At 47.0% G+C, this 21,200-nt stretch overlaps 1 protein-coding gene across 1 annotated transcript in view; it reads right to left on the minus strand.

The window, feature by feature from the left end:
• LOC144500261 (corticotropin-releasing factor receptor 1-like) overlaps nucleotides 1–21,200 on the minus strand; it is a 180,919-nt gene that overhangs the window by 44,318 nt on the left and 115,401 nt on the right. Inside the window, exon 14 of the mRNA XM_078222937.1 lies at nucleotides 18,912–19,047. Coding sequence (XP_078079063.1) covers nucleotides 18,912–19,047 — 136 coding nt within the window. The remainder of the gene's footprint in view (nucleotides 1–18,911; nucleotides 19,048–21,200) is intronic.

A 21,200-nucleotide genomic window follows, 5' to 3' on the forward strand; every position in this document is an offset into this window, starting at 1 on the left:
TACAAATAATGAAAGGCCTGGATTGAGGGGACGTGAGGAAGATGTTTCCATTAGTAGGGGAGACTAGGATCCCAGGGCACTGCCTCAGAGTAAAGGGACGACCCTTTAGAACCGAGATGAGGAAGAATACCCTCAGCCAGAGGATGGTGAATCTGTGGAATTCTTTGCTACAGAAGGCTGTGCAGGCCAAGTCATTGAGTTCATTTAAGACAGAGATGGATAGGTTCTAGATTGATAAAGGGATCAAAGGTTACAGGGAAAAAGCGAGAGAATGGGGTTGAGAAACTTATTAGCCTTGATTGAATGGTGGAGCAGTCTCGATGGGCCGAAGAGCCTAAATCTGCTCCTGTATCTTATGGTCTTAAACTACAAAAGGTTGTGAACATAGCCCAATCCATCGTGCAAATCAGCTTCCCATCCATTGACTCTGTCTACACTTCCTGCTGCCTCAGAAAAGCAGCCAGCATAATCAAGGGCCCCACGCACCCCGGACATTCTCTCTTCCACCTTCTTCCGTCGGGAAAAAGATACAAAAGTCTGAAAACACATACCAACGAACTCAAGACCAGTTTCTTCCCTGCTGTCATCAGAATTTTGAATGGTTCTATCATATATTAAGCTGATCTTTCAATTCACCCTATCTATAACAGCAGCATTATATTCTGCACCCTCCCCTTTCCTTGTCCCCTATTACTCTATGAACGGTATGTTTTGTCTGTATGGCACGCAAGAAACAATACTTTCCACCATATTCCAATACATGTGACAATAATAAATCAAATCAAATCTTTTTATGTCCACAGCAGAATATTATTTGCTGCCACTGGGAGAGTTTCCAAAATGTTTATTGTCATCACGTCTCCTCCATTGGGGGTACCACCGACGGGGTGTCTGCTAACGGGAGCCGACTGAAGGCATTAGCGACTCAGCCTCCTGGATGGTGTTACAATTGGTAATTGTAGGTGGCCAGTAATAAAGCCCACTGCTGGACTCAGGCCAATGCTATGGGCAGCACCGCCTTGTCCTCCTTCAACAGTCCCAGTAGTGGCTTGTGGTCTGTGCCAATGATGAATTTCACCCTTGCAGGTACTGGTGGAATTTCTTAAACACGAATATCACCTCAAACACTTCTTTTTCAATGTGGGGGTATTTGTGTCTGCAATAGCCAAAGTCCTGGAAGCATCGCAATTGGGCGTTCATCTCAGTTTGGCCACCTTTGTTCCAATACCACCCCGATTCCACATGGGAATGCATCGCGGGTTAGTAATAGTTCTTTCCTGGGATTATAATGTGCCAGAATGTTCAATGAGGAAAACTTTTGTTTTACTCAAGTTTCAAGAATGGGAGTCTTCCAGCCAGCGTCCTGTATAAGTCTTCAATCCGAGATCCGGTATTTATCCAGCTGGGAGAAACAGTTTACCGTTTGTTTAAAATCCCTGCAAAGGCGGACTGATCCATCCGACTTCGGAATTGGTACGACCGGTGTTGCCCATTCTGCAAATTGGATTGTTTTGATGATCCCTTCACATTCCAGTCTCTGGATTTCTGCTTCAACTTTTTCCCAAAAGGCAAATGGTTCTGGACGAGCCTTGCAAAATTGCAGAATTGCTTCCTGGTCAACATGTAAGATCACCTTGGCTCCTTTGATAGTTCCTCGACATTTCTGGAAAATTTCAGGGTATTTAAGAAGGACTTCACTAAGGCGACCATTATCTCGCTGGAAGTTGTTGAGCCAATCCAGGTGGATCTCTCGCAACCAATCTCAGCTCATTAGGCTCGGGCCCTGACCCTCCACTACAATCACTGGTAACTGAACCAGCTGCCTTTCATAGGAGACAGGGACAGAGGCTGCACCCATAATTCACAAAGGTTCCCCTGTGTGGGTTCTCAGCCTTGCTGAGGTCTTGAGTAAAATTAAGGGCTGGAGTCCAGAGTGAATTTTACTGAACATTAATCCCCCAGCACTGATACGGCTGCATCTGTATCGACCTCCATTGGTACGATGTCCATTTATCCTATCTTTATGCTTATCTTGATTGAGACTGATTTTGATATCGCTATGCAGCTTAATTGTTGTAAATGGGAAGTGGGTGGAGCTCCCAGGGCTTGAACTCTCCTGGATACCGGCCTCCGGTTTGTTTCTCTAAATCTAGGTCTTGTTGGTCTCCTTTGTCATTTCAAATACCTGCAACAATGACAATGCATGGCAGGGTGGGATTGTGAAGGAACTTTGGGGCTGCACTGTGGGCAGATCTGGAGTTACATGTATCTAGATACATCCTGAGTGAGGCTATGTAATCGCCTGCAGTCAAGTTGTGGCCCCGAACTCAGTTGAACTGGCGTGGGTGTCCATTTCCATTGGAATACCTTGCAACTGATATGTTCCACTTGTGGCATTTTCCAGTGATAAGGCAGGTGTAGCACTTGTTTGAAATCCAGTTGGGCTTCAGCTAATGGACGTTTTAAAATAATTACGTTATTAATTCCGCAAACTGAACAGTTTCTAAGCATCTCGTTCAGGGTTAAACCAAATTCACATGCTTCTGCCAGTCATCTTAACCTGGTTAGGAAACCCATATCCAATTCCACTGGCTCTCGGATTGCTGAGTTAAAACGATAACATCTCAGAATCAGAGGTGGTTTGGAGTCACAGTATTCTCTAACTAGTTCAGTCAATTCTTGAAGGATTTTAGTATCCGGTGCCTCAGGGAAAGTTAAACTCCAAATGACAGCAAATGCTAAAACCCCACAGGCAGTCAGGAGAATTACTCATTGTTTTTTGTCTGGCATAACGTTGTTTGCCTGATAAGAGTAACACATGCGTTCCACATATTGGGCCCAGTCCATGACCGGAGGGTGAAAACAGTCTAGTCTTCCAAACAAAGGCATGATGCATAAGAATGGCTTACCCTAACTGAGGCCAACTGTTGCAAGTGAGTTCCCTCAGAATCGTGCTTTACCTCGTTGCCACTGAAATAGCTCCCACGAGGCCAGCGTCCCTTCACCAAATCCAGACTTATTTCCAATAGTTATAAATGCTCAGACAGGTACTTCCCAGTACAGAATATACACGGAGTGACACTGCACATTATATACCTTTGCAGGGCTTCCGGATTGGACAGCCTCAATCAGGGAGCTCATATTCTAACAGGTCCACCATGTGGACCGCATGAAAGTCATTACAATTACAAACATGGATCTTCTAATCCAAAAACCATAGTTTTTTATAAGGCACAAAGTGAATCTCCTGTCACTACCCACCATCTGCATATAACTAACTTAAACTTTTTAAAGTTTATTTATTCGTGTCACAAGTAGGCATACATTAACACTGCAATGAAGTGGCTGTGAAAATCCCCTAGTCGCCACAGTCTGGCGCCTGTTCGAGTACGAGGCAGAATTTAGCACGGCCAATGCACCTAACCAGCACGTCTTTCGGGCTGTGGGAGGAAACTGGAGCTCCCGGAGGAAACCTACGCAGACACGGGGAGAATGTGCAGACTCCACACGAGCAATGACTCCAGCTGGGAATTGAACCCGAGTCCTTGGCACTGTGAGGCAGCAGTGCTAACCACTGTGCCACCCCATAAATCCGATTAACGTACAATTAACATATCCTATCCAAAATTTCACACTGCTCCACTTTAACAACAACGCTTGCATCATTCCACACTTTTCTGAAGACAATCACAAAGTATTCAGCAAGAACCATGCCCAAACTCTTCACCTCCAGCCACATATTCATCTGCACTGTCATTCGATCTTTGTACAAACGTTTTAAAAGATGATGTCAAAGATTTCAATCCTCTCTGTTACATTTGTATGGAGTCTGAATCTCAGTAACCTGATAAGATCAAGTGTCCACTGCACAGGACAGCAACAATATTCACATGTACCTGAGGACAAAACTACATTGAATCTTAGAAAACTGAACCATAAAAGCTCATTTGCCTAATTAATTTTTGCCAGCTCTTTAAAGAGCAATCCAGTTAGTCCTACACCCCTGTTGTTTCCCCATATCGCTGCAGTTTTACTCTTCTTCATATATATATAACCCAGCTCACTTTTGAAAGCCTGTTGTCATGGTGACCATGAAGGCCACAGGGGTCATCAGTGGATCCACCTTTGGGCCTTGTGGAATACGATCTGCCTTATTGGACAAGCAAAGACTCGCCCAATGGCGAGCAGTCAGCGAGGGAACATTAGCTGGACCAGCGTTGCAGGTCCCGAGGCAAAGACGATCTGACAGTAAACCACGGGAGTGGCCTTTTCCTTTGGTTCACAATAAGTGGTGTTGGTGACGGGTAATCAGTGTGTGGCTGAATTACTACACCCGTGTTTGACACTTTGGTACCTCCCGATTAGGCAAGTGCATTAGAAATACTTGTTCGAATAAAAACACTTTTCATATGTTCCCCTGGCTCTTTATGTTAAATATGTGCTCTCTGTGTCTGGTATTTGTAGAACTTGGCTGCCTCACAGCACCAGTTCTGGGTTCAATTTCAGCCTTGGGTGACTGTGCACAGTCTGTACGTTCTCCCCATGTCTGCGTGGGTTTCCTCCGGGTGCTCCAGTTTCCTCCCACAGTCCAAAGGTATGCAGGTAAGGTTGATTGTCCATGCTAAATGCATGGGGTAATGGGGATAGGGTAGGCCTGGGTAAGATGCTCTTTCAGAGAGTCGGTGCAGACTCAATGAACCAAACGGCCTCCTTATAGGGCAGCACAGTGGTTGACACTACTACCTCGCAGCACCAGGGACCCGGGTTCGATTCCCGCCTTGGGTCACTGTCTGTGCAGAGTCTACATGTTCTCCCTGAGTCTGTGTGGGTTTCCACTGGGTGCTCTGGTTTCCTCCCACAGTCCAAAGACCTGCTGGTTAGGTGCATTGGCCGTGCTAAATTCTCTCTCAGTGTACTTGAACAGGCGCCGGAGTGTGGCGACTAGGGGATTTTCACAGTAACTTGATTGCAGTGTTAATGTAAGTCTACTTGTGACACTAATAAATAAACTAAACTAAAGCTTTTGCACTGCCGGGATTATGTGGAAACACTGGTCACTTGTTCAAAAGGCAATTGTTTATCTATTTACTTATTACACAAACTGGTGAGCCTTACATCAGTGGTAGGGAAATTATTGGAGAGGATACTTCGAGACAGGATTTATTCCCACTTGGAAATAAGTGGGCGTATTAGCAAGAGGCAACATGGTTTTGTGAAGGGGAGGTCGTGTCTCACGAACTTAATCGAGTTTTTCGAGGAAGTGACGAAGATGATTGATGAGGGTAGGGCAGTGGATGTTGTCTACATGGACTTCAGTAAGGCCTTTGACAAGGTCCCTCATGGCAGACTGGTGCAGAAGGTGAAGTCGCATGGGATCAGAGGTGAGCTGGCAAGGTGGATACAAAACTAGCTCGGTCAAAGAAGACAGAGGGTAGCAGTGGAAGGGTGCGTTTCTGAATGGAGGGCTGTGACAAGTGGTGTTCATGATGTGGAGATGCCGGCGTTGGACTGGGGTCAAGTGGTGTTCCGCAGGGATCAGTGCTGGGACCTTTGCTGTTTGTAATATATGTATATAAATGATATGGAGGAAAATGTAACTGGATTGATTAGTAAGTTTGCGGACGACACAAAGATTGGTGGATTTGTGGATAGCGATGAGGACCATCAGACGATGCAGCAGGATATAGATCAGTTGGAGACTTGGGCGGAGAGATGGCAGATGAGTTTAATCCGGACAAATGAAAGGTAATGCATTTTGGAAGGTCTAATACAGATAGGAAATGTACAGTAAACGGCAGAACCCTTAAGAGTATTGATAGGCAAAGGGATCTGGGTGTACAGGTATACAGGTTACTGAAAGTGGCAATGCAGGTGGAGAAGGTAGTCAAGAAGGCATACGGCATGCTTGCCTTCATCGGTCGGGCTATTGAGTTTTAAAATTGGCAAGTCATGTTGACGCTTTATAGGCCGCACTTGGAATATAGTGTTCAATTCTGGTCGCCACACAACCAGAAGGATGTGGAGGCTTTGGAGAGGGTACAGAAAAGATTTACCAGGATGTTGCCTGATATGGAGGGCATTAGGTTGGAGAAACTTGGTTTGTTCTCACTGGAGCGACGGAAGTTGAGGGGCGACCTGACAGAAGTCTACAAGATTATGAGAGGCATGGGCAGAGTGGATAGTCAGAAGCTTTTTCCCAGGGTGGAAGAGTCAATTACTGGGGGGCACAGGTTTAAGGTGCGAGGGGCAAGGTTTAAAGGAGATGTACGAAGCAGATTTTTTACACAGAGAGTAGTGGGTGCCTGGAACTCGTTGCCGGAGGAGGTATGGTTGCCGGGCGGCATGGTAGCACAGTGGTTAGCACTGCTGCTTCACAGCTCCAGGGTCCCGAGTTCAATTCCCGGCTTGGGTCACTGTCTGTGTGGAGTTTGCACATTCTCCCCGTGTTTGCGTGGGTTTCCTCCGGGTGCTCCGGTTTCCTCCCACAGTCCAAAGATGTGCGGGTTAGGTTGATTGGCCAGGTTAAAATTGCCCCTGAGATGCGTAGGTTAGAGGGATTAGCGGGTAAAATATGTGGGGGTAGGGCCTGGGTGGGATTGTGGTCGGTGCGGACTCGATGGGCCGAGTGGCCTCCTTCTGCACTGTGGGGTTTCTATGATTCTAGGAAGCGGATACGTTAGTGACTTTTAAAGGGCGTCTTGACAAATACATGAATAGGATGGGAATAGAGGGATATGGTCCCCGGAAGGGTAGGGGGTTTTAGTTCAGTCGGGCAGCATGGTCGGTGCAGGTTTGGAGGGCCGAAGGGCCTGTTCCTGTGCTGTAATTTTCTTTGTTCTTTGGTTCCAGATTTACCTCCCCCATGCCCCTGTCAATGTCAATATCTAACAGCAGTCCACAGCTATATCTAGAACGCACTGTAACCCTGCTCTCAGGATAATGGTATTGATCTACATACATCTATTCTTCAATTTAACACCTGCAACATCACTCAAGTCAGTGAGATCACACTCCCAAACCCCATTTCCTTATAATCAAATACATGAATAGGATGGGAATGGAAGGATACGGACTCCGTAAGTGCCCACGGTTTTTGTTTAGGCAGGCATCATGATCGGGCCAGGCTTGGGGGGGCCGAAGGTCCTGTTCCTGCGCTGTACTATTCCTTGTTCTTTGTTCTAATCCCTTCCTGAATCCGTCTCTACGGGGAGGAGGGATAAATGAGAAAAATATTCTTTTTACTTCCAGTTAAAACTAATCGCTCTTCAGGCTTGGAGATGTTTCTCCGTCCCTTACTCTGGTCCTAATTTACCCATGACTCACTGATTTAATCCTTGTACATATCTTCCAAATGCCTTGGTTATTTTTAGTGCCTTGTACATTTGCAAGCGCTAATTTAAAACAGTTATTCCCACTCCTCTTGACCTCAATCACTGTTCCATTCATGATAAATTTTCTATTTTCAGTCTGCTCACAGCTCTGACAATAAACTCCCATTGACAGTTTCACCCAGACTCCATTATTCATTTCTCCAGGAAGAGAGAACCTATAATGAGTAGCAACAACAATGATAACCTGCATTTATATAGCACCATAAGCTACTGAAGGATCTCAGGGCTTTTCAGGCGAGCCTTTTTTGTCGATTTTTTTTATTCGTGGGACATGGGCATCCCTGTCTGGCCAGCATTTATTGCCCACCTCTAGTTGCCCGAGGGCAGTTGAGAGTCAACTACATTGCTGTGGCTCTGGAGTCACATGTAGGTCAGACCGGGTAAGGATGGCAGATTCACTCACCTACCAAGCGAAGCTTGCCCTTGGGAAACTTTCAGTGCCTGCTTCAAGGTTTGGACGAACCTCTCTGCCTGGCCATTTGTTGCCGGGTGGTACAGAGCCGACCTCACCTGTCTGACTCCTTGTGGCCAAGTTAATCTCCAAAGTCCTTTGTCATAAGCTGGGGTCCATTGTCGCTCACCACTTGTCCAGGAATCCCGAATCTGGCAAATAGCTCAACAAGTTGAACTATTGTCGCAACTGCAGACACCGACTTCATGATTGCCACCTTGGGCCATTTGCAGTGGACATCTACTACCACCAATAACATCTGTCCCTTTACTGGACCTGGAAAGTCAACACGGATCCTTTGTAGCAGAGATTGAACTCATTCCCACGGGTTAAGGGACGATATTTTCCCGGCTTGGGTCACTGTCTGTGTGGAGTTTGCACATTCTCCTCGTGTCTGCGTGGGTTTCCTCCGGGTGCTCCGGTTTCCTCCCACAGTCCAAAGATGTGCGGGTTAGGTTGATTGGCCAGGTTAAAAATTGCCCCTTAGAGTCTTGAGATGGGTAGGTTAGAGGGATTAGCGGGTAAAATATGTGGGGGTAGGGCCTGGGTGGGATTGTGGTCGGTGCAGACTCGATGGGCCGAATGGCCTCCTTCTGCACTGTAGGGATTCTATGATTCTATGATGATAACGGTGCACTGGCTCGTGCACTGGGTTAACAATATCCGGCCTTCTCCTCGATCTGGGAGTCTACACTTAGCCACCAAAAATAGCTCTAGGCGATCTTCTTCATTCACACCACATCCCAGTGCCTTTGGTGCACTTCTTCCAGCTCTTTCCCTCTCAATGGGGGAAGAATGACCACTCACCCCCCACAATACGGACAACTCCCACCTCCTGGACAGGTAGGGACATAAATCTGACTGATTTCTACAACTGGTCCTCCCTTTCGGGACTAAGTCCATCACTTGACTTCAGACTGGGTCATTCCTGGTAGCGTTCCGCACCTGGGTTATGGATGCCGGTACCTTCTTTTTTTGAGAAAAATACATGATGTTTAAATTCCAATCAGGAGCATCTTTTCCCCCGGGTAGAGACAGCCTTGAAGGAGCATCTATGTTGCCATGCTTCTCTGATTGTCAATATCCTATGTTATAGGAGTATGCTGATGGAAGTAGTGCCCACCTTGGCAGGTGTACTGCCGCTATGGAGGGTATTCCTGTATACGGCCCAAAAATGGTGGTAAAGGACCCGTGATTGGTCAGCAGCACGAAATGCCGGCCGTTTAAAAAATGTGAGAATTTCTTCACCCCAAACACAATACTCAATCTTTCCTTTTTTTGACCTGGGCATGGCTTTCCTCCGTTTTTGTCAAAGACCTTGACACGAAGGCAATGGGTCTTTCCTCTCCATTAGACAATATGTGTGATAATACAGCGCCAACACCATAAGGCAAGGCTTCGCAGGCTAATTGCAATGGCTACTTCAGGTCAAAATCGGTTAGCACTTCTGACCTTAAGGCTTGTTTTACCTCCTGGTAAGTTTCCTCACAGCCTTGGGTCCATTTCCATGGCTGCTCTTTCCCAAGCCACCTGTGTAAGAAGTTTAACATGGTTGCCAGATCTGGCACGAACTTGCCATACTAGGTTACCAACCCCAGGAACAATTGTAATTGAGAGACATTCTCTAGTCTAGGGACCTTCATAATGGCCTCCATTTTCTTGGGCACCATTGATAGCATGGCATTCGATGGACTCTTTAAAGAATTCACCTTTCTTTTTATTTACTTGCAGGCCATGCTTCTGCAACCTTCTGACGGCCTCTTCTAGGTTCTTCATAGAATCCCTACAGTGGAGAAGGAGGCCATTTGGCCCATCCAGCCTGCAGCAACAGCAACCCCACCCAGGCTCTATCCCCGTAACTGTAGCGTATTTACCTTGCTAATTCCCCTGACATTAAGGGGCAATTTAGCATGGCCAATCCACCTAACTTGCATATCTTTGGAGTGTGAAAGAAAACCGGAGCACCCGGAGGAAACCCACGCAGAAATGAGGAGAATGTGCAAACTCCACACAGACAGACACCAAAGGTCGGAATTGAACACTGGCGCTGTGAGGCAGCAGTGCTAACTGCTCCTGTTCAGTGAACCTGTCACTAAAATATCATCCAGATAACACTGGACCCCTGGTAACCCATTCAATATTTGCTCCATGACCCTCTGGACTAGGGTTGATGCCGACGTGATGCCAAAAGGAAGCCACGTGCAGCAGAAAAGTCCCTGGTGTGTCACTATCATTAGACGTAGCTGGGACTCTTCTGTGATTCCTATTTGGAGATAGGCATGTGACAGGTCCATCTTTGAAAATTTCTTTCCTCCTGCCAATCGACTGAACAAGTCCATTTTTAAAAATTTATCCATTCGTGGGACATGAGTGTCACTGGCTGCCAGCACCTGTGACACCACCTGTTCCGTGTGGGACAAAGAGTAATCTTGGCAGGCTTCAATGGCAGTGCATTTAATTTATCTTTATACACTGAGTCAGGATTCAGTCACACCGCTGTCCCCGTATCCACCTCCAAATTAATTATCTTAATTGGCACAGTGGCACAGTGGCAAGCTCTGCTGCCTCACAGAGGGACCCAGGTTCGATTCCAGCCTCAGGTGATTGTCTGCGGAGTTTACATGTTCTCCCTGTGTCTGCGTGGGTTTCCTCCAGGTGCTCTCACACTCCAAAGATGTGCGGGTTAGGTAGATTGCCCATGGTAACTTGCCCTTTGGCATCCCAAGATGTGTAGGTTAGGTAGATTAGCCATGATAACTTGCCACTTAGAACAAAGAACAAAGAACAATACAGCACAGGAACAGGCCCTTCGGCCCTCCAAGCCCGTGCCACTCCCTGGTCCCAACTAGACCATTCTTTTGTATCCCTCCATTCCCACTCCGTTCATGTGGCTATCTAGATAAGTCTTAAACGTTCCCAGTGTGTCCGCCTCCACCACCTTGCCCGGCAGCGCATTCCAGACCCCCACCACCCTCTGTGTAAAATATGTCCTTCTGATATCCGTGTTAAACCTCCCCCCCCTCACCTTGAACCTATGATCCCTCGTGAACGTCACCACCGACCTGGGAAAAAGCTTCCCACCGTTCACCCTATGCCTTTCATAATTTTATACACGTCTATTAGGTCTCCCCTCATCCTCCGTCTTCCCAGTGAGAACAACCCCAGTTTACCCAATCTCTCCTCATAACTAAGCCCCTCCATACCAGGCAACATCCTGGTAAACCTCTTCTGCACTCTCTCCAAAGCCTCCACGTCCTTCTGGTAGTGTGGCGACCAGAACTGGATGCAGTATTCCAAATGCGGCCGAACCAACGTTCTATACATCTGCAACATCAGACCCCAACTTTTATACTCTATGCCCCGTCCTATAAAGGCAAGCATGCCGTATGCCTTCTTCACCACTTTCTCCACCTGTGACGTCACCTTCAAGGATCTGTGGACTTGCACACCCAGGTCCCTCTGCGTATCTACACCCTTTATGGTTCTGCCATTTATCGTATAGCTCCCCCCTACATTTGCATACTTAGTATGCAAAGATAGAATCATAGAATCCCTACAGTGCAGGGGGAGGCTATTTGGCCGATCGAGTCTGACCGACTCTCCGACTGAGCATCTTACCCAGGCCCTATCCCCATAACCCCACATATTTACCCCACTAATCCACCTAAACTGTATACTTTGGGACACTAAGGGATAATTTAGCATGGCCAATCAACCTGACACGCACATCTTTGGCCTGTGGGAGGAAACAGGAGCACCCGAAGGAAACCCACGCAGACACGAGGAGAACGTGTAAACTCTGCACAGACAATGATCCAAGGCTGGATTCCTACCCGGGTTCCTGGTGCTGTGAGGCAGCAGTGGTAACCACTGTGCCACCATGCCACCTATTGTGGGTTAGGTGGATTGGCCACAGTAAATGAGATAGAGCAGAAGGGAGGGCTTGGTTAAGATGTTCTTTCGGAGAGTCAATGCCTACTTGATGGGCCAGATGACCTCTTTCTGCACTGTAGGGATTTTCTATGGTCTTCCCTCTACCTTGGGAAGGACCCAAAACCAATCGGCCTCTCCTCGGACTGATCAGATTTTTAGCCGATGTTCAATAGATTTAGTTCTCCTGCTGTCTCTGCAGATTCTGCTGACTCCCTGTCTCCTTACCGGCTGGAGGCATGTACCTTATGCCTTGTCTTCTGGTTTGTCTCTTTCCGACTCCCCTTTTCTTCTTTAAGTTGTGCCCTACAATTCTGGCAATATGCCGCACCCTCTTACATCTGAGGCATTGGGCTTCACCAATCCAGCATGTTGAATCTCCATAGCCAGTGGCATTCTGCGGTTGACACCGTGTTCTGCTGCGGTTCGGTTACTTTGTGAACTCGAGCATCAGCAACCAACTCTGTTGCTTCATTGGCGGCCAACTCCATGGCAGTAGTTATTTCGAAAGCTGCTTTAAAGTCCAGGACTTTTTTTGTTAGAAACTTCCGTTGGATCGCTTTGTTACGGAGGCCGAAAACTAAATGGTCCCGTAAATCATTCTGAAAAAACCTTCAAATTCGCAATGCTCCACCAATCTATTAAAATGGCCACAAATTGAGTGATGGACTCTCCTCCCTGCTGTACCCATTTATAAAACCAAAAATGTTCCACTATCTTTAGTGGTTTAGGTGCAAAATAATTTCCTAACACCTTGCACAATTCTCCAAAGATTTTCTCCTTGGACTTTTCTGGCTGCATCAGACTGGAGGCTGCTCGTTTTCTTCGACACTGGTCGCCAGTCCTCCATGCCAGTGCGTGGGCATTCACGGTTGCTGCCACTGCTTCAGGCCATGTTGCCAGCCCAACCTCTGACTCGTCATCATCTGCAGGATGGAAGATGGCCCTCCGCTCCTTAATGGAATCCAACAGATGGCCCAGCTCTCCCTCTGTGAACTGTAGCACAGCTCTTTGTGGTGCTATCTTCCTGGCATGACTGACTGAGAGTCCATCATTAGTGCATATATTCTCCCTTGTTAATGTACAATTGTGGATACTTTGGGCAAGTCACACACCTGGAGGGTCCGTTCCGGCGAGAATCACCTGGCAGCCCTTTCATTGCACTAACTGTCGAAAGATTGTGGAGCAAACCAGCATAAATAACCTTCGTTTTCTCACTCGTTCAACACTTAGAATTTGTATAGAGTCATATAGGTTTACAACATGGAAACAGCCCCTTCAGTCCAACTTGTCCATGCCGCACTTTTTTTCAAACCCCGAAACTAGTCCCAATTGCCCGCATTTGGCCCATATCCCTCTATATCCAACCTACCCATGTAACTGTCTAAATGCTTTTTAAAAGACAAAATTGAACCCGCCTTCATAACTACCTCTGGCAGCTTATTCCAGACACTCTCCACCCTCTGTGTGAAAAAATTGCCCCTCTGGACACTTTTGGATCTTTCCCCTCTCACCTTAAACCTATGCCCTCTAGTTTTAGACGAGACCTTTGGGAAAAGATATTGACTATCTGGCTGATCTATGCCCCTCATTATTTTATAGACCCCTATAAGATCACCCCTCAGCCTTCTACGCTCCAGAGAAAAAGATCCCAGTATATCCAGCCTCTGCTTATAACTCAAACTATCAAGTCCCGGTAGTATCCTAGTAAATCTTTTCTGCACTCTTTCTAGTTTAATAATATATTTTCTATAATAGGGTGACCAGAACTGTACACAGTATTCCAAGTGTGGCCTTACCAATGTCTTGTACAACTTCAACAAGACATCCCAACTCCTGGATTCAATGTTCTGACCAATGAAACCAAGCATGCTGAATGCCTTCTTCACCACTCTGTCCACCTGTGACTCCACTTTCAAGGAGCTATGAACCTGTACCCCTAGATCTCTTTGTTCTGTAACTCTCCCCAACGCCCTACCATTAACTGAGTAAGACCTACCCTGGTTCAATCTACCAAAATGCATCACCTCGCATTTGTCTAAATTAGATTTCATCTGCCATTCGTCAGCCCACTAACGTTTGGTCAGATCATACCCACAATCTCTCTCCCTGAATTCCATACCTTCATCCTCATTCTCTTGGGTGAAGACAGATGCGAAGTATTCATTCAACACTCTACCACTGTCCTCAGCCTCCACCCACAGATTGCCCCCTAGGTTCCTAATGGGCCCTACTTTTTCCCTGGTTAGCCTCCTCCCATTGACATAGTTATAGAATATCTTGGGATTTTCCCTACTTTTACCGGCCAGAGATTTCTCATATCCTCTTTGCTCTCCAAATTGCTTTATTAAGCTTCACCCTGCACTTTCTGTACTTCACTAATGCCTCCACTGATTTGCTCCCCTTGTATCTGCTAAAAGCCCACTTTTCCTCCTCATTGTATCCTGAACATCTCTGGTTGTCCATGGTTTTTTGGGCTTGTTACTCCTTCCCATCACCCCATAGGGCTGGGCTTGCACCCTCCCCATTTCCCTTTTGAATGCCCCCCCACTGCTCTTCTGTAGATTTTCCCATTAGTAGCTGTTCCCAGTCTACCTTGGCCAGATCCTGCCTTATTTTACTAAAATCCGCTCTCCCACCAATCTAAAACTTTTTTTTTCAACTTGTCTATTTCCTTGTTCATAACAGTTGTACCATGTTGTGATCGCTATCACTAAAATGCTCCCCACCACCACCTCAACCACCTGTCTGGCTTCATTCCCAGAATCAGGTCCAGCACAGCTCTCTCCCTTGTTGGACCCTCCATAAATTGATTTTAAAAAGTTCTCCTCTACACATTTCAAGACATCTACTCCATCCAAACCCAGTTAATGTTGGGAAAGTTGAAATCACCTAATATACCCTATTGTTATTATTTTTACACACCTCCACAAACTGGGCACATATTTGCTCCTCAATATCCCTCTGACTATCTGGGGGTCTATAATAAACACCTAACAATGACTGCCCCTTTTTATTCCTAAAGTCTACCCACAAAGTTTCATTCAATGTCCCCTCCAAGGTACCATCTCTCCTTACTGCAGTAACTGTCTCCTTAACTAGTGTAACGTCTCCTCCTCTTTCACCCCCCTCTCCTGAAGATTCTATATCCTGGAAAGTTGAGCTGCCAATCCTGCCCCTCCGTCAACCATGTCTCTGTGATAGCCACTGTATCACATTTCCACATGTCAACCATTGCCCTCAACTCATCCATTTTCCCGGCAATACTCTTGGTGTTAGAGTAGAGGCCATCCAACCTGGCCTTACTGCCTTGAAACTTAATACAGCACTCCCTCGCACTTGATTATTTAACTGTATGATTCTGCTAACGGTCTGTGTCCCCTCCCCCTGCCGACTTAGGTTAAACTCCTCCCAACAGCACGAGCAAAACATCCTGCAAGGATGTTAGTCCCGTTCTGGTTCAGATGTAGAGCGTCTTGCTTGTACAGGTCCCACTTTCCCCAAAAACAGTCCCAGTGATCCAGGAATCTAAAACCCTCCCTCCTGCACCAACTCCTATCCACACATTCATCTGCACTGTCCTCCTATTTCTGTGCTCACTAGCACGGGATACTGGGAGTAATCTCGAGAGATCTTGCTTTTCAGTCTACTGCCTAACTCCCTCAATTCTTGATGCAAGACCTCATCCCTCTTTCTATCTGTATCATTGGTACCAACATGTACCATGACCTCTGCCTTATCATACTTCCCCTTCAGGATGCCCTGCAGCCATTCAGTGACATCCCAGACCTTGGCACCAGGGAGGGAACACACCATCCTAGAGTCACGTTGATGGCCACAGTAGCGTCTATCTGTATCCCTGACTATTGAATCCTCTATTACTATTGCCCTGCCTCACTTCCCCCACTCCTGTACAGACAGGCTGCTTGTGATGCCAGAAGCTTGGAGGAACCAGTGCCCTCATCAGCCTCCAAAATGGAATACCGATTTGCGAGCGAGGCCCCAGGAGACTCCAGAACTACCTGCCTGTTTATCTTGGACTGCTTGGTGGTCACCAATTCCCTTCCTTCCTCAGGTGCCCTCAGTTGCAGTGTGACCACCTCCTTTCTTTCTTATTAATTCATGGGACCTAGGCATCGCTGGCTGGCCAGCATTTATTGTCCATCCCTAGTTGCCAGAGGGTGCTTTTATAAAAATTATTAGTTCGTGGGATGTGGGCTTTGTTGGTTGGGGCAGCATTTATTACCCATCCCTGAGAGCGTTTAAGAGTCAACCACATTGTTGAGGCTCTGCAGTTATATGCAGGTCAGACCAGGTCAGGACAGCAGATTTCCTTCCCGAAAGGACATAAATGATCCTGATGTGTTTTTATGACAATCAACAATGGTCTCATGGCTATCAGTAGATTCTTAGGGGACGATTCTCCCCCCAAAAAAGTCTAAGTGTCGAATTCATGGGAAAAGTGGAGTAATTCTGGTTTTTTTCAGTGGGAGTTCAGATGAGAATCTCCCACACTCTGTGCACTGTAGAGGCCACCAGCATGAATATCATTAGATTTTGGGGGTGGGGCCAATTCAGGCTGGAGAGTCTGAAATCAGCGGGCCCCTGTGCAGACCCCTCCCCGCTGGCTGACCACCGCAGCCCCCCACCCGCGATCGCTGACCTCCATCCAACCCCGACTGGATCCCAATGCAGAGTAGCAGTGGGAACCCCCCCACCTCCACCAATCGCCCCGAGGCACTGCACCCAGTAGGGCATGTCCTGTAGGCCCAACCCCAATAGGCCCCACCCCCACTTGGCACGGCCCCATGTCCCTTGGGCAGTCAGGGGGCACAGGCTGGCACTGCCAGGGTGCCCAAACCCAGGGGGCACCCCCCCTGCCGCTTGACCCCCTGGGGCCCCCCGATTGCCCCCCCCTTCACTCCAGCGGGATCCTCTCGATAGCTCCCCGAAAGTGAGGAGCTATAGTAATCCCCGCTGGAGTGAAACACTCTGGCGGGGTGAGAGATGCACGCGGGCCCGGAGAATTCAGTCCCGGGCCCGCTAATAGCATTTTAACAGTATGTAAAATACTATTTAAATGCTAGCCCCACCTCCCAGCTGATTTCCGGCACAGCGCAGATACTGCCGGAAACCCAGGCCTGGGAGACGCAAGCGCAGCGTGAACGCTCGTAGGAATCCCACAAATCGGCCGATGCGTGATTCTCCCAGCCTGCTGCGCTAAAAAAAAGCGGGATTGGAGAATCGCTCCCTTAATTCCAGATTTAAAAAAAATGAATTCAAATTCCACCATCCGCCGTGGTCCCCAGTACATTAGCTGAGTTTTTGGATGAATAGTCTAGCGATAATACCACTAGGCCATCACCTCACCCATCACCTCTCTAAATGTGCTATCCACAATGCTCTCAGACCCGCAGATGCTGCACAGTGTCCCCGGCCGCCGTTCCAGCTCCCAAACTCGAGCTTACAGGGACTGCAGCTGGATACACTTCTGGCACACATGCTGGCTCTGGGCACTGGAAATGTGCCCGGCTTCCCACATGGAGCATGATGAGCAAACCATGGCTTGGAGCTCTTGATGAAACCCTTTTAGGTTTAAAACTTTAAAGGGCATCTTTTTGTAAATAAATCAAATAAGTCGTTACCCTTGCTGAAACACTAACTTACAATTTAATAGATATTTACTGTTTTAATTTAATTTTGCATTGTTTAGTGGATGAATGCTGTCCCTCTGTACATTTGCCATCGGGGGTGGGGGGATTAGGAGTGGGAGCATTAGGGGTGTGGGTGGTCATTGGCTGAGGTCACTGTCAGCCACTTATCTCACTCTCACAACAATACACTGTTATCTGACAGCAGCAGTCACTGTGACACAAGTCAATCGACCTACCCCAGAACATAGTCCAGACTGGATCTCAAACTGATTAAATTCTTCAAATGAAGTGCATTTTTCTGTTGGAAAATGGAATAAGGAATGTGAGGGATAGGGACACGGAACACAAAGGTGTAGGGAGAATACGAGTGAAGGAGAGAGGCAAAGGGAGGTGAGCGTAAAGATGAAGTGGAAGGTGTGATGGGCAGAGGCAGGGTGAGGATAAGTGTGAGGGTGGGGGATGGAGGGGGAGGCAGGGAGCAAGGGAGGGAGGAAGGGGAGAGAGTAGGTGAGGAGGAGGTTTGAGGAAGTGGTAACTGCCACTTGATGGGCGACACACTCAGCAGCTGATGATAACTAGGAAGGTTATCTCAGGAGATACCAAAAAGCAGGCAGCTTCTAATTGACTCCATAATGGTGCTAAAGTTACAGAACAGGACTCACAGTCACAGAAAATACTGCGCACATTGCAAGAACACATTTCCTATTATTGCTGTGAGAAGCTGTGTTAGTGAGCCCTATCTGACTGGGGTGAGCTCATGTGTGTTCAGTATGTCAATGGTGTGTTTTGATGATGTAAATAGGACCCGGTTAGTCATGCCTAACCATGATGATCTGGGAAGTCGTGTCAGCAACATGGAAAACAAAGAACTGGAGTTGTAGGCGCTCACCAGGTAAATGTAGCAATCTAACTGCACCACGATGCGGGCAGCACCGTGGTACAGTGGTTAGCACTGCTGCCTCACAGCGCCAGGGGCCTGGGTTCAATTCCCGGCTTGGGTCACTGTCTGTGCGGAGTCTGCGCAATCTCCCATGTCTGCGTGGGTTTCTTCCGGGTGCTCTGGTTTCCTCCCACATTCCAAAAGAAGTGCTGGCTAGGTGTATTGGCCATGCTAAATTCTCCCTCAGTGAACCCGAACAGGCGCTGGAGTGTGGTGACCAGGGGATTTTCACAGTAACTTCATTGCAGCGTCAATGTAAGCCTACTTGTGACACTAATAAGTAAACTTTAAAAATAAACGAACTGTGGTCTCTGGGAGATCTCAGCGCATCCTGTCATTCTACTGGTGGACAACCAAACATTGAACAAAAGTCAGGAGGCTAAAGTTTCATCCAGAATTTTTCCAAGCTCAACTGTGACTTTTGCACCTCTGTGAGAATTAAACATTGCCAACAATCGGGAAAGATTTTCTTGCTGCACCGCTTGAGTGCAGATATAGCAGTACCTGGAGAGAGATAGGAACTGACAGTGGCCTCACTTCTGTACCTGAAAGGACTGAAGGAATGAATTGAAGTAGATGAAGACAATCTGGGAGACATCATCTTCACCAGGATTCACAAAGAACAGCATGTAGGTGATCCCCAGCAATGGCAACAGAACCAGTGTAGCCTTTACTGCCTTCCTGTGAAGTGAAGCACAATGAATAACCATCAGAATACTGAGCAGCACTGTGGCAAAGGAGATCAAACTGCTTCTTGAAAACGTACAATGTTTTGGCCTCAATTGCTTTCTGTGGTAGCAAGTTCCACAGGCTGACCACAGGCTGGGTGAAGAAATTTCTCCTCACCTCACTCCTAAAAGGTTTACCCATGTCCTCAGACTGTGACCCCTAGTTCTGGACCCCCCCACCAGCAGGAACATCCTTCCTGCATCTACCCGGTCTAGTTCTGTTAGAATTTTATAGGTTGCTCTGAGATCTCCCCTCATTCTTGTGAACTCCAATGAATATAATCCTCACCGACTCGAGCTCTCCTCACATGTCAGTCCCACCTTACTAGGAATCAGACTGGAAACTCTCACTGCACTCCCTCTCTAGCAAAAACATGCTTCCCCAGGTAAGGAGACCAGACTGCACACAGTTTTGTAATTGTGGGTTACCTGCAATCTGTAGGAACTGTTCCAGAGTCTATAGAATGTTGGAAGATGACCATCAATGCAACCATTATTTCTAGAGCCACTTCCTTAAGTACTCTGAATGTAGATTATCAGTCCCTGGGAATTCATTGGCTTTCAATCCCATCAATTTCACCAACACCTTTTCTCTGCCATTTCTCAAATGGGTATGTTGGGTTCAAGCACAGGAGCAGGGATATCTTGCTGCAATTATACAGGGCCTTGGTGAGGCCACACCTGGAATAGTGTGTGCATTACAATAATTCGTGCTACTATTTAAAAAAAATATAGCAACATAAATTGGAGCAGAAATGGACCATTTGGCCCTGCTCTGCCGCTCTGTATGATGACAATACACTGTATGGAGATACAATCTGTATGGAGACAATACACATCTTTTTAGCCTGTCTTGATGCTCTCTCCACTCACATTGTTTTGTTTCTTAAAGACTTGATTAGTTGTAAGTATTCGCATTCCAACCATTATTCATGTAAATTGAGTCTGTGTCTTTATATGCTCTGTTTGTGAACAGAATTCCCACTCACCTGAAGAAGGGGCTTAGAGCTCCGAAAGCTTGTGTGGCTTTTGCTACCAAATAAACCTGTTGGACTTTAACCTGGTGTTGTTAAACTTCTTGCTCTGTATGATCACAGCTGATGATCTAGAAATCTATCTGTTTCCTTCTTAAATATCTTTAGTGACTTGGCCTCCACAGCCTTCTATGATAGAGAATTCCACAGGTTCACCACCCTCCAAGTGAAGACATTTCTTCTCATCTCAGTCCTAAAGATGTGCAGGTTAGGTTGATTGGCCGTGCTAAAATTGCCCTTTAGTGTCCTGAGATGCGTAGGTTAGAGGGATTAGCGGGTAAATATGTAGGGATATGGGGGTAGGGCCTGGGTGGGATTGTGGTCGGTGCAGACTCGATGGGCCAAATGGCCTCTTTCTGCACTGTAGGGTTTCTATGATTCTAAATGGTCGACCCCATATTGTGAGACTGTGACCCTTGTTCTAGACCCCCAGCCAGAGGAAACAACATCTCTGCAGTCAATCTGTGCAGTCCTGTTAGTGTTTTAGACTTCCTCTCATTCTTCTAAATTCCAGTGAGTACAGGCCGAGTATCAATCTCTCCTCATACAACATCCCATCCTTGCTCCTGTACTCCAGTCCTCTTGCAATGAAGGCCAACATACCATTTGCCTTCCTCACTGCTTGCTGTACCTACATGCTTGCTTTCAGTGATTGGTGTATGAGGACACCGAGGCCCCTTTGTACATCAACATTTCACCATTAAAATAATTCTCTGCTATTCTGTTTCTCCATTCAGTTTCTCCAAGAATACTGAGGGAGGCGAGGGAGGAAATTGCTGGGGCCTTGTACAAACTCTTTGTATCCTCTTTAGTCATAATAAATGTCCCAGAGGACTGGAGAATCGCGAATGTTCCTTTGTTTAAGAAGGGCAACAGGGATAATCCACAAAATTACAGGCTGGTGAGCCTTACGTCAGTGTAAGGGAAATTATTGGAGAAGATTCTTAAAGAGAGGATCTGTTCACATTTGGAAAAATATTGACTCACTGGCGATCGGCAGCGTGGCTTTTTGCAGGGAAGGTCATGTCTCACAAACTTGATTGAGTCTTTGAGGAAATGACAAAGATGATTG

This window comes from Mustelus asterias, chromosome 11 (genome assembly GCF_964213995.1).
Source record: "Mustelus asterias chromosome 11, sMusAst1.hap1.1, whole genome shotgun sequence".
Taxonomy (NCBI): domain Eukaryota; kingdom Metazoa; phylum Chordata; class Chondrichthyes; order Carcharhiniformes; family Triakidae; genus Mustelus; species Mustelus asterias.